At 45.2% G+C, this 13,566-nt stretch overlaps 1 protein-coding gene across 1 annotated transcript in view; it reads right to left on the reverse strand.

Annotated features, from left to right (window-relative positions):
- The window catches only part of LOC121539018 (cytoplasmic dynein 1 heavy chain 1), a 60,786-nt gene extending 47,508 nt beyond the window's left edge, over positions 1-13,278 (reverse strand). Inside the window, exons 1-10 of the mRNA XM_045206174.1 lie at positions 12,948-13,278; positions 4,954-5,041; positions 4,334-4,507; positions 3,951-4,206; positions 3,478-3,664; positions 2,924-3,195; positions 2,140-2,367; positions 862-1,938; positions 517-696; positions 51-200 (exon numbers count right to left, since the gene is read on the reverse strand). Coding sequence (XP_045062109.1) covers positions 51-200; positions 517-696; positions 862-1,938; positions 2,140-2,367; positions 2,924-3,195; positions 3,478-3,664; positions 3,951-4,206; positions 4,334-4,507; positions 4,954-5,041; positions 12,948-13,200 — 2,865 coding nt within the window. The 5' untranslated portion in view covers positions 13,201-13,278. The remainder of the gene's footprint in view (positions 1-50; positions 201-516; positions 697-861; positions 1,939-2,139; positions 2,368-2,923; positions 3,196-3,477; positions 3,665-3,950; positions 4,207-4,333; positions 4,508-4,953; positions 5,042-12,947) is intronic.
- Between the last annotated feature and the right edge of the window lie 288 nt (positions 13,279-13,566).

Consider the following 13,566-nt stretch of genomic DNA (forward strand, 5'->3'; position numbering starts at 1 on the left):
AGTTATATTCTTATCAAATCAATCCTCCTACTGCAGTCTTGGACCCTTACCTTGATCTTGGGCTCCCCGCCAGGCTTGTGGCTGACTTGAGGAGCCTCTGTGTCCATGTCCACGTCAGCCTTGTCCTCCATCTGTCCCCGGAGGACCTGGGTCCAGGCCCTGAGCCCAGCCTGCAGACGCACCCCGAGGATCCTCTCAATCTACACACAGGGAAATTAAAAATATGAATTAATACAAAATTGATTCAATAAACCACTTTAAAAAAAATAAAAAGGACCAGTAGGAACAGTAAAGGTGCTGGTATTTTTGGCCCCTACTGGTTCTGTTCCAGGACAATTATCCGTCTCGAAGGACCATGAAAAAGAGTGGCAACTTGTAATTGGTGGACTCAGAGGGAAGTGCCGGTTTAAATAGGAACAATTGGCTCAGGAATGTCACCAGCTGGACACAGGGTAAGAGCCTCGAGACACAACATAGAAGGCATACAGGAGAGGGTTGTAAGGGTTTTGTACAGACCTCAATGTCCAGCTTGTTGACCCAGATGGGCAGGTTGGAGTAGGAGTGCAGGTTGAGGTCGTCCACGGCCTTCTGCACGCGGTTGAGGATCTCTGTGAAGGTCTTGTGTTCGTACATGCAGGTCTCGAGAGAGCGCACCTCCAGGTCGATCTTCTCCTCGATGAGCAGGAGGTCGTCCACCTGGAAAACAAAGGGATTGAGACACTCACACACAAATCTTATACATTCAGGGCGGAATGTGAACATAAGATCTTCAAGTGCGTAATGCAAGTCAACTGTCAACTGCATGCTTAAAATTAAAATTGCGAGGTGAGGTCCAACATTATGGTTCTACAAAACACTGACCTTCTCCTGGAAGTTGAAGACGGTCTCGGCCAGGCGCTGGACGTAAGGGTCCAGTTTGTAGGACTCCCAGACCAGGGCAATGCCCTCGGTGACCAGGGCCTGCACCTCCTTCTTCAGGCCGGCCACCAGCAGTGAGATGGAGATGCGCTCCTCCACCTTCTCGCAGGTGCGCTCATATGTGCGCACGCTCTCGATCAGGGAGATGGCGAATGGATAGAGCTGGTTAGCCTGGTGCGCCTTGTTGACGATGGCAAGCGGCACACGGAAGCTCAGCCACTTGAGGTTGCGCACCTCCTTAGACAGCGTGATGATCTCGGGCAGGAAGTTGACCTTGAGCTTCAGCATGTTTCCTGTGCGACCGCGGGCCCGGCTGGTCTCGATGGTGAAAATGCGGCCCGACACGCCCAGGTTGCGCTGCTGCACCTTGCGTGCCCAATCGTCGAAGATCTCCTGGGTGTTGAGCTTGGCGCGGAAGCTGTCGCCGTCCTGCTTCAGCTTGAGGCCCTCCACGTGGTTCTCCCAGCCTTTGCCCAGCACGTCTTCCACGCGCTTCATGTAGGCGGTCAGCTGCCGGTCGATCTGCTTGGCCCAGATGATGGAGCCCGACACAGGCGGCAGGTCGCGCACGTGGCTCATCTTGCACGACTGGCTCTGCGGGTACTGCACCTTGAACTTGTCGTGCAGCGACTCGATGTCGTCCTTGACGCGCTGGATGAGCTGCGTCTGGTACTCGCGGATGGCGCCGCGGATGTGGGGGCGCACGAACAGGGCGTTGAAGCGCGAGAAGATGCGGAACATCTCGTTGGCGTTCTTGGCCGTGCCCAGCTGGTCGCGGAGGCGGGCCGTGATGCGGGTCTCCACACGGTCGATGCGCTCGTCGTAGCGCTTCATGGCTGCCTCCCAGGCCTCCATGCCCTCCTTGGACACATCCAGGCCGTCCACCTCCTTCACGTTCTCGTAGGCCAGGTTCACCTCCTCGATGGCGTTGGCGTCTGCAGCGTCGAACAGCACCTCCGCCACCTTCATCTCGGCGGGCTCCACTGCCTCGCCTGGGGCGTGCTGGGGCACCGCAGACACCTTGACAAGGCATAGGGAGAGAAAGAAAAGCCTTTCAGCAATGACCTAGAAATGAGCAAGGGAATCTCTTGACCAAAACTGCAAGTCATTGGGGGGAATTCCAGAACTGTATTTAAGCCTACTCCTGGACTTAAAAGTATGCTATAAACTTAATCTGGACCCATAACACCAACTCTCGGGGGCTCTAGCCATCGGTCTTACCTGAGGCCTGAGTACACGAACGATGACGGCTCTAAGCTGCTCGTGCTGCCTGCGGAAGCGCCTCATGTGGTCGAGGCGGGCCTGGAGCTTGCGGTGGGCTGGGCTCAGGCGCCACACCATCTTCAGGTTTTCCTCCCTCTTCCTCTTCACGATGTCTCTCAGCAGGACCTGCAGCTTCTCATACTCGTCCTCCCAGGTCTGGAAGACCTCGAAGCACGCCACCATCACCTGCAATGGGATAGAAATGTGTATCGCTAAAATGTTACTATCAACTACACGTTATTAAGTCATGTGTCAATAAAACAAGAAGAGTATAGGAATGTATAGATGGGTTAGCTGACAACGTCACAAAAAACGATGTGTACGCATCCATGGGGCAGAACTCAGCGTGTTGTTGTGATTCTGGATGGCCAGATTGCTAGACAGAATGACAAGAAATTGCCATGTGGGGAATCGTAAGTGGCTCGTTTCATCTTGTTATTGATACCATGTCTTGTTTTGAAATGTTTGGACTTTTAAATTTCAGGTCAATGCTAATATGGCTAAAATTCGCTAGCTAACTAACCAACAACTGTAACGATGTATATGAGAGCCAACAAGTGGTCAGTGTGCGAATGTATTTATGTTTTCAATAAAAATTGGAGACAAAATATAGCTTCCATGTTGTCAACAATCTAAGCCAACCACGTCTGTGTTGCCCCCATAGTTTCGCACGCCTCGGTTTTGTTGCTAAACAACCAACTCGTCTATGGAGTATTTGTAGCAGCTGCCACTGTAGACCCACCTTCTCAAACTCCTCATAGGCCACGTGCATGAGCTTCCTGGTGCCCAGCACTTTGAGGAGCTGGGAGCTGAGGTCCCGGGAGATGGCCTCCACCAGCCGCAGGGCCCGCTGGATGGGGTACTTGGTGTTACGGATCTTCCTCAGGTGGGTGAAGATGGCCACCAGCGCCTGGCGTATCTTGTCCAGCTCGGTGGCCGACAGCAGGTCGTTCAGGGGGAAGTCCTTCATCAGGGGATTGTAGTCGTTGACCGTCTCCACTGCCTGCTTCAGACCTGGGAAATAGATGGGGGGGAAACATATTCAAGTCATGAAGTCTAATAAAACTATTGCACGTTCTAAACGTAGAATTAGGAATTAGAATACAATAGGATCGACATGGTTCTAAAGTGGTGATGTCATCCATAAAGTGGATAATGTATATTGACCGGAGGTTTGAGTGACGGGTCCTAAAAATAAAACAAAATAAAAAAATGGTTCCTTGTAATATCCAATCCATAAAGAGGTATTAGATCCGGTACAAACGTTTGGCGCTTGTTCCATCGAACACAACTCACCGGTGTCAGTGTCAAAGCTGACGGTGGCGTGGAAGCGCTTGCCGTGCTTCAGGATGTCCAGGGTGAGCAGCACCTCGGGGCTCTCCCTCTTCTCCTGGATGCGGTTCAGGGCGCGCTCCAGGTTCAGCCAGAAACTGATCTCCTGCAGGGCAGTCCCAGAGGCCGGGTCACGGTCCAGCTTGGTCACCTGACAGGAAGAGGAGAGTATTCAAAACAACCACTCAAACTAGCCAGAGGACACAAAAAAAACACAGTAAGAGATGCCAAATGCAACCAACAAGCCAAGGTCATGTTCAGTCGGTGGGAAACGTTTCAAAATGGAGTGAAGCGGGGGAGGTACTAACTTAACGTGTTAAATATTAACACCTTTATTTTATTTTATTTTTTTGCAAAACGTTTTGCTTGGGTATGGCCTACTACCTAACACTACCTGTCACCCAATTTCTCAGGCAAGTCATTATTTCGACCCACACCTTCTGGATTTCCCGGATCCAACGGTTGACCCCCGACTGCAGCTGGTTGAGGAAGGTGGGGTCCTCCACCTTGTCGCCGAAGTCGGTGACCTTGGGCTTCTCACCGCGCTCGTAGCACGCCTTGGCGATGTTGAGGATGATGGGGTGGATGATAAGGCTGATCTCGGGGATCTCGATGTTCTGCTGCAGGTGTAGCAGGCCCATCTCCAACTCGGCAATCTTCTTCTCCACAGAGGGAGCCATCTTGTCACCATCCCTGGACCAGGACAAAATGGAGGCATTATTAACCCACTGGGTATAAACGAGATGAGCAAAATATATATATGAAAACAAATAACAGTTTTACAAAACTATCATGATAGTCAACTTAGTTCCTGGTTTACCTGTCTGCCTTGCCAGACTCACGGATGTAGGACTTGAAGAAAGGAGCAACGGCATTGCTGATGAAAGAGTGCAGGGTCTCGTAGGGAGAATCCTCACTCAGAGTCAACACGCGCACCTGGGTCGATATGGGCTTGTCAGCGTCAATCACTGCAGTCCTCTTGATGAAAGCCAGACTGAAAAACAAAGTTGGAAAATGTCATAATCCTCATATGAATAAATAGGGATTTAGGCTAGTTGATGTAGTATTATTAAATGTTGGGAACTGTTCCACCCCAGTTTGATACACAGAAAGGTAACAAGAAGGGCAGGCCTATCTAACTGGGAAAATAATCAGTCTAACTATCCCTAGGACTGTCTTAAAATGGAAATCATATGCCATCACAATCTCAAAATGGATATCACGTGATGATCTTGCGGTCAAGGATGACTCAGGGCTTAAAACAGACTCAGCGACATGACCCCGAGTGGCAGGGTGAACCAAATATATCGCAGACTGCAAGACGACGCGCACAGAGTGCACGCTTCTGGAGGGGAGGGGAGCTTCTCACTTCACGCTCTTTGTTGTTGCGGAAGTCTGCCTGATACTTCCATTTGCTTCCTGTATCATAAAAGTTCTTGCCTGTTGGACTTGAGCCCATAGTGGATGTCAATGTTGATGTTGTAAGCGATGCACTCCTTCTCTTCCTCTCCTTCATCCCCAACATCCTCTGAGGAAAGAAAAAAGAAGAATGCCAGTCAGTGAAAGCACATTAGCAAAGGAAAAAAGGGTGTATGGATGGAAGCTACATTACCTAAAGCACAAGATTTGGCGACACGAAGAGCTAGCTAGCTAAGTAAAGTTCATAGTCAACGCCCGACATTGGGAAACTGCCACACTGCTAACTTAATGCATGGAATGGGCATTGCTAATCTAGCTAGCTACTCTGGCGTGATACAGTCAAACTGGCTAGATAGCTACGTGTGCAGCCAAATGTGAGTTTCAGCACAAACACTGCTAGCTAGCCGCAGCCTATCACAACACAAACTGTAGCTGATAAACAAAATTGTCTCGCTAAGAAAGTTAGCTATGTTGAATCTAAACCCGGCCAATTCAAGTAACGCATCGGCTGTGCATTGCAGTGAGTGTACACATGCTAGCTAGCTAGATGAAAACACGAGACCGAAGACACGTCGCTGTGTGAGTATCCAGAACAAATTCCAGTCCTTACACCTCATGATGCATTAATTCAGTACACCCCGTCAATGCAGTGTTCTTCATCCCATTTAATCTACATTTGCGCTGACCAACAGTGTCAATTTACTTGGGGTCCCCATGGAGAGGTTTGAGAACTACTACACTACTGTGCTGTCCAAACTTGTGAAACAGATGTCTATGATTGGTTCAGATTTGGTCCAAACATGGTCTGTCCGGACCAAATCTGAACTAAACAGACGTCTATGATCGGTCCAGATTTGGTCCGGACCAGAACAAAAATTCAACGTCCGTAGGATAGTATCCCTAAAAACACGCCGCTTCGACATAGCAACATGTTGGAGAACATACGCAACATGTTGGAGAACATACGCAACAGGTTGGAGAACATACGCAACAGGTTGGAGAACATACGCAGCAGGTTAAGAGAATTAACGCTGCCGGTTTAGAGAATTAACGCAGCAGGTTCAGAGAATTAACGCAGCAGGTTCAGAGAATTAACGCAGCAGGTTCAGAGAATTAACGCAGCAGGTTCAGAGAATTAACGCAGCAGGTTCAGAGAATTAACGCAGCAGGTTCAGAGAATTAACGCAGCAGGTTCAGAGAATTAACGCAGCAGGTTAAGAGAATTAACGCAGCAGGTTAAGAGAACTAACGCAGCAGGTTAAGAGAACTAACGCAGCAGGTTAAGAGAACTAACGCAGCAGGTTCAGAGAATTAACGCAGCAGGTTCAGAGAATTTACGCAGCAGGTTAAGAAAATTAACGCAGCAGGTTCAGAGAATTAACGCAGCAGGTTCAGAGAATTAACGCAGCAGGTTCAGAGAATTAACGCAGCAGGTTAAGAGAATTAACGCAGCAGGTTAAGAGAATTAACGCAGCAGGTTAAGAGAATTAACGCAGCAGGTTCAGAGAATTAACGCAGCAGGTTCAGAGAATTAACGCAGCAGGTTCAGAGAATTAACGCAGCAGGTTCAGAGAATTAACGCAGTAGGTTCAGAGAATTAACGCAGCAGGTTTAGAGAATTAACGCTGCAGGTTTAGAGAATTAACGCTGCAGGTTTAGAGAATTAACGCTGCAGGTGAAGATAATTAGGTTAAGGTTAGAAAAAGGGTTAGGGTTAGCAAAAATGCTCTCCTAACCTGCCACGAAAAGTAACTTGTATCAAATTGGCGTGTTTTTAGGGAGTCCCTTCTGTGGACGTTGAAATCAAGGACGGTACTGACCGCACCCACTTTTTATTTATTTATAATAATATGCCATTTAGCAGACGCTTTTATCCAAAGCGACTTACAGTCATGTGTGCATACATTTTTACGTATTTATTATTATTATTATTTTTTTTAAAGATGTCGGCATAGGTCACCTTAGTGGGAAGTAGCCATCAACAAGTAAGAAACTGGAGGAGAGTGTGGGGGGGACTCCCCCTGAGAGAGAACGTTCAATGAGCGCGTCATTAGAGCACTGTCGATACTGATGGGATCGAAAGAGAGGCAGCGCTACTCTCGGATCAGCGTTCTCCAATCAAATCTTACCTTAGCATTAGATACTGACGACGGATCAGTCCCTAAAAAGGTAATTATCACCTATGGCTGCAAATATTGAGGAGGCTTATTCTAATGCTAAGGCTATGCACTAAATCGAATATTTGGCACATCATTGTGCACGTTGTTATGCCTACACATCATGAAATTGAGGCAAAAATGACAGACAGCCTACAATTTGCAAAATATAATTACATTGATGTCAATATGATTTCAATATAAGCCTACGTAGCCTACTGTATTTATCTTTTAATGCAGTCATCTTGGTTTTCATTTGAAGCATCTTTTGACCCTTTGCTTGTTTATAACCATTGCAAAGACATTGGCAACTTTGGATTGTAGTCAACTTCTTTCTGAAGTTATCAGCGGTCCAGAGAAACAGATGAACATCTTGATTCTAGGTTTAGTGGAGATCTGTGTACAAAGTGACGTGGAAGGGAATAAAAGCATCTAACGAGTGGTCTGAGGCAGTCGGTAAATAGCAAGTGTTTTCAAGTGCAACTTTAGTAACAATGGTTTTGGGAAACAGCGCTGATATTTAACGATGCGCCTACGAAGGTTCTAACAATTAACTTAGCCTTAAGATGCTTTTAGGAAACTGGGCCCTGGACAAAATTGAAGCGCAAATTACATTTTTGAAAGGCATTTTGCATGTGGAAATGTTGTATAATACCCTTCCGGCGAAAAAAACATGTGGGGAAAAACTGTTTCAAGTGAGAAGTAGGAATTGGTCTGAAGCCTAAAAAGGAAATTCCCATGAGCACCACAATGCCTACTCCACCCATGCTCTACCAAGGTTTTCCAGCACACAGCTTTGACCTACTGCAGTAGCTGTTGGTCTATTGTTCTTCAAGCCATGTGTATGCAGGTTGCTTAGGATTCAAACCTCAAAACAGCCTAATTAATACTCTTTAGATGAATAGTGGACTTTACAGTGCCCTGCTATTAAAATAATGTATACATCATTATGCTGTATGTATTTTTTTGATATAGGCCTATTGTAAACGTGTATTATTGTAGCGTCACCATCTTAATTGCAAAAAGAAATACAAAAAATACACACTAAGCTACATTTTCATTTGACAATGAACTGCCGATTGATCAGCACAGCTATTGATAAAATAGGACCATGTTTGCAAAACAAGTGTTTCTGAGCTTATGTCAATATTACACAGGTACAGAAATTACAGAAATCGGAAATGAAGACACTTAGAGGTCTATAGAGCCTGACTGTGTCCAACACCTGTTGTTATTTTGGGCACCTACTGACCAAAAATATATAATGTTATGAAATAAAAACAATTCTCAATGACATGTATGCTAAAGGTTTATGGAAATACAGGCAGGCACCACATTACTACAAGACAAAACAGCTCGCTCAATTAAGCGTGATAGTCTTGTAAGTATAAAAGCAAAGCTTTCTTTCATATAATAAATAAAAAAAAGCTTCAAACGGTAGTGAAATGGGATTAGTGTGGTGTGTCAAGAATCCAATACTTTACCTTGTAGGAGGTACAAATAACATTGTGGGAGCGCCTCCTCTAAGAATATGAATTGGGCTGTTTGATTACTAAGCAACCGGCATACTAGGGCTGTCCGACAAGTGAGAGTCGTCTGCTCTTTCGACCAATCGATTGGTCAAAATGTGTATTTTTCCATGTATAGACAAACCCTATGGTGTTTGAATAAAATCAGCTATACGCACTGAGCTTGTCTGATGCTTTAAAACACACTGTTTGATTAAATAAGTAAGACAAATGATTCAAGAGGGAGCCCGACGGCCACGCTGTGTAAAATCAAATTAAAATGACAGCGACTGCCTGTGTGATATTGTCTCGCTCTCCTCTATGCTGCAGCAAACAGGCATCACAGCAAAGTGTTTATCCCGCTGTCCATGCTGAAGCTGTAACGTAATTACAGCCACTTAGTGTCTTACTTTCTCTGACTGAAAAGTTCTGTTACCAAAATCCCTAATTTGTTTAGGAAAAACATTCCCTATTCCCTCAACCCTTGCTCTCTTCTTTTGTGAAACGTATGCATCGCATGCACGTGACCAAATAGGCTCTAGGTCCTATCATAAATCACTTCAATAACTTGGTTATAACAAACTCTGAACACGACAGCAAAATGGATGCGGAGGACATGAAAAAGAAACTCGAAAACGGGGGTTGCTCAGGAGGTTAAGGGGAAGTCAGATGTGTGGAAGACATTTGACTTATGCTGCGTTTAGACGAGGGACGCAAAAACCGTCATACCAGGACAAGATAGCTAAAGAAAGACGGCAAACGCACACCAGCACGACGGTATGCGTTGCGATGGGGATTTTAGTAAACAAACAGTGCAAATCAACATCCGGTAGAAAACAACGCTACGGCAGACGGCAAAAGTTAAAATATTTGAACTCTGGCGGCAAATCACGTCTACCGTGGCAGCTGACGGCATTCACCACCAGCCTCAACGGCATCTACCGTCGTGCTCTCACTGAAAACAATGATATCCGGTTTGCCGTTTATTGTCTACCTCGTGCCATGTAAACGCAGCATTACATGGTAATGTGAAATTGTGTAAACTACTGGAGAAAAGGAGGGTATAGGAGTAAGTGCTGCGTGAGCATTATGTGTGCCAAACAGGCGCGAATCAGACAGGTGTCTTGTGCAGCATGAACAAAAGAATGTGTGACTGATTGACTAAAGAAATCTCGGTCGACCATCAGCCTATCCACCAAACAATCGACCAGTCGATTGTTGGGGTCAACCCTAATCTGTACACAATTCCTGGAAGCTGAAAATGTCCCAATTCTTCCATGGCCTGCATACTCACCAGACACGTAAACCATTGAGCATGTTTGGGATGCTCTGGATTGACGTGTACGACAGTGTTGCAGTTCCCACCAATCTCCAGCAACTTCGAACAGCCACTGAAGAGGAGTGGGACAACATTCCACAGGCTACAATCAACAGCCTGATCAACCCTATGTGAAGGAGATGTGTCGCTCAATTTCGAGTCTCATAGCAAAAGGGCCTGAATACTTATGTAAATAAAGTATGTTTTAAAATGAGCAAATTGTTTATTTATTTTCATTTTAACGTAACAAAATTTGGAAAAAGGGAAGGGGTCTGAATACTTTCCGAATGCACTGTATGTATTCACAGTCATGTGACATCCATAGATTAGAGCCTAATGAATTTATTTAAATTGACTGATTTCCTTATATGAACTGTAACTCAGTAAAAGCTATGACATTGTTACATTTGCGTATATTTGTGTTCAGTGTAGTTTATAAGTTTAACTTGTCAAAGTAACGTTTAGCCTACCGCAACTTTTATTGACAGTAGCCTATAGTCCTAGTCGGTATTAGATAGAACGTCGCGGCCCCGCCCACCTGTGGGGAAAACAACCTGTGGTTATCTAGGTTACCCCATTGGCTCACAGCAAAAGCAACATTTTTCAAACAAAATGTTCTTGTCTGCTTTGTTTCAGTTAACAAAACTACATTTAAGAAAAGTACAGCATGTCTAAAGATGAGTTTTTTCTAAGTAGTGAGAATGCTCGGGAGCAGACAGCGTTGAAAAGTAATGAAAATCTATTTTCATGACAGTGCTAGCAGCCACGTGAGTGAGTGCTAGCTACCGACCGGAACATTAAAGCTAGCCAAGAACAACACAAACGGACTATACAGCTACAAGTAGTGAATGGCGTTACAAACAGACTATACTAAACAAGTTAAATGTCTTACCTGTGGTGAAATGTTTTCCACACACATAGCTACATGTGGCCTACTTGGACACCAGGTGACCACAGCTCCTACTCTAACACACCTAATAGCCTGAAGCCACAGCACAGGGCTCTTCTTGCAAGCTCTTTTTCCTTACATTTACATTTTAGTCATTTAGCAGACGCTCTTATCCAGAGCGACTTACAGTTAGTGAATACATATTTTTTTTATACTGGCCCCCCGTGGGAATCGAACCCACAACCCTGGCGTTGCAAACGCCATGCTCTATCAACTGAGCTACATCCCTGCCGGCCATTCCCTCCCCTACCCTGGACGACGCTGGGCCAATTGTGCGCCGCCCTTTTTATAATCCTTACGTGGGAGTATTGTGAACCATAGGTTTATATATTTTTTGACGTGGTTACATGTACATTGAACACAGCAGCTTTTCGGCATGCTTTGTTATTTCTGTATAACAAAAAAAATCAACAAACATTTGACAATTGGGGTCAATGGGAAATAATGTCGTCGTCGTCCCCCCATTTGTGGGCGTGGTTGAGGGGAATTCCTTCTGATGATGTGACATCGACTTGGAGTATGTGTAGGCCTATAGCCTATTATTTGCCGTTTGGTTTGCAAGGAGGGATTTTCCAACGGCACAATTTATTTTGCATACACTTTGGTAAAGTAAAGCAGAAACGTGTAAGGTTTGTTTAAACTTCCAATTAGATTAGTCCATCTTGCAACTGTTTGTTCTCTCTCATTATTACCATGTTTTTATTTAGGCTATTCGCAAACATCTGAGATGGAACTCCATTAGGCCTATTTATTTTATTTTATTATTTTTAGTCATTTAGCAGACGCTCTTATCCAGAGCGACTTACAGTTAGTGAGTGCATAATTTTTTTTATACTGGCCCCCCGTGGGAAACGAACCCACAACCCTGGCGTTGCAAGCGCCATGCTCTACCAACTGAGCTACATGGGCCTGTAGATTCATTTGATGGTTGATCATGAAAGAGTGGGCTATGCCTAGGCCAACAAGTCACATTCAAATCGAATGGCGATTAAGGAGAAAAAGGGAAATTAATATTTAAAAACAATATGCCAGTGTCCGCTGCAAAAGGCCCATGATCATCCGACATTGGAGAGAAGCGGTAAAAAACGTTAGGCCCTATCTGACATTTTGTGCTGCTTTGGTGCTCTCCACTCTTTTTATAATCTACATTGTTCTCTTGCATTATGTTAATAGTCTAACTACCACATATGTTGTGGTCTGCCAGACTTCAGAGGTGCAGTCAATTTCAAATATGATAAAACATCGTTTATGACATCACGATGTCGTCACCATCGACGATGGCTGTCAAACATCGTCGATAGATGACGCAACAGTAAAATCGCCCAACCCTACTGAGGGCATGACAGTGCATTCAGAGATGACTCAAATATTTTGTGCTCCCCTCCCTGAAAGATGAGGTCACTGCTGCTAGAGATAAACATCTGCAGACAGATCATCTGCATTGCAGCATTCATATAATGTGCACTTTGTCTGTGCATTCCAATCAAGCCTACAGAAATAAATCAAAAGTCCATCACTCGAATGGAGACATTTCTACTTATCACTGTAGCCAGCTAACCATATGATCAGCACAAATAACTACCTAATTTCCTTAAGTAAGTGTGCCACGCCTAGCAGATAAAATAAATATGGCCGTGCAAGTGTGACCGAGGGGATATTTCTATTTGGCACAGTGGTCTAGGACTAACTGTTCCGGTAGACAGGAGCCTGATATTCACATGATCCTATTGTTGAGGGCAAAACACTAGAACCATTCATGGAACCACATCCACTGTAAACGTTATCTGATTTGGCAGTCAAGACTGCCTTGTATTTTCTATAAGATTGTACCTCTTATGACAAACTTTAACTTAGTTACGTAAACGTTTGGGAGAGAGGAATCCTCTGACGGATGCTGCAGCAGCATAGGTACATTTCATTTGACAGACAAGCTAACGGTAGCTGGCTAGCTAGATGTAGCCTACGAAGATGCAGTCTGCTAGCTAGCAATAAATTTTTTTTTTTTTTAAAGCAATTAGCTAGCAATTTCTTGAAAACTTACTAGCTAGTTAGTTAACTAGTTACAGTACTTGAATCAGACTGACCTTTGAGAGTGCTTCTCTCGACCAGAATGGTGTGAATTTGGGGGTCTGAGAGAAACTTCCTCATCTGCTCTATGGAGCTTTTCTCTTCTAGGGCGGTTTCCAAGGAGGCCGGAGCATCGCCGCCATCTTCCAGGAGCAAAGGGACAAGTTTACGAATATGCTTCTGCAGCACGGCGGCATCAGCAACCGTTTGCACGGCTGTAGACACCTCCATGGTGCCGGAGCTATCGTCGCCCCCGCCGCCGTCGGACATTTTCCGAAATAACGACCAACAGTCAGTCGTAGACTAAACAGTGAACAAAGAGATGTCTCGTCCAAGCACATCAACGGGTAATGTGTCAATGCTGCGGTAGATTCGCAACCCCTTCAGACGTATTCATGCAGTGCATGTTGGTATTTGTAGTACCAGAGGACGAATTTGACGCGTTAAGTCTATAGCTATGTCCCAGAAAACTACTACGTTACCCACAATGCAATTTAGACCGGTCTCAACTTTTGTCTGAAAGGGGGAAATGGGAGTTGGCTGATAAACGCACATATTGTTTTACTGCCTGAAAACTAATAGTAGTCTAAACTACAGTATTGTTTTTGACTAAAATCTGTGGCTTCTATAGACATA

The sequence above is a fragment of the Coregonus clupeaformis genome, chromosome 21, assembly GCF_020615455.1.
Source record: "Coregonus clupeaformis isolate EN_2021a chromosome 21, ASM2061545v1, whole genome shotgun sequence".
Classification (NCBI taxonomy): domain Eukaryota; kingdom Metazoa; phylum Chordata; class Actinopteri; order Salmoniformes; family Salmonidae; genus Coregonus; species Coregonus clupeaformis.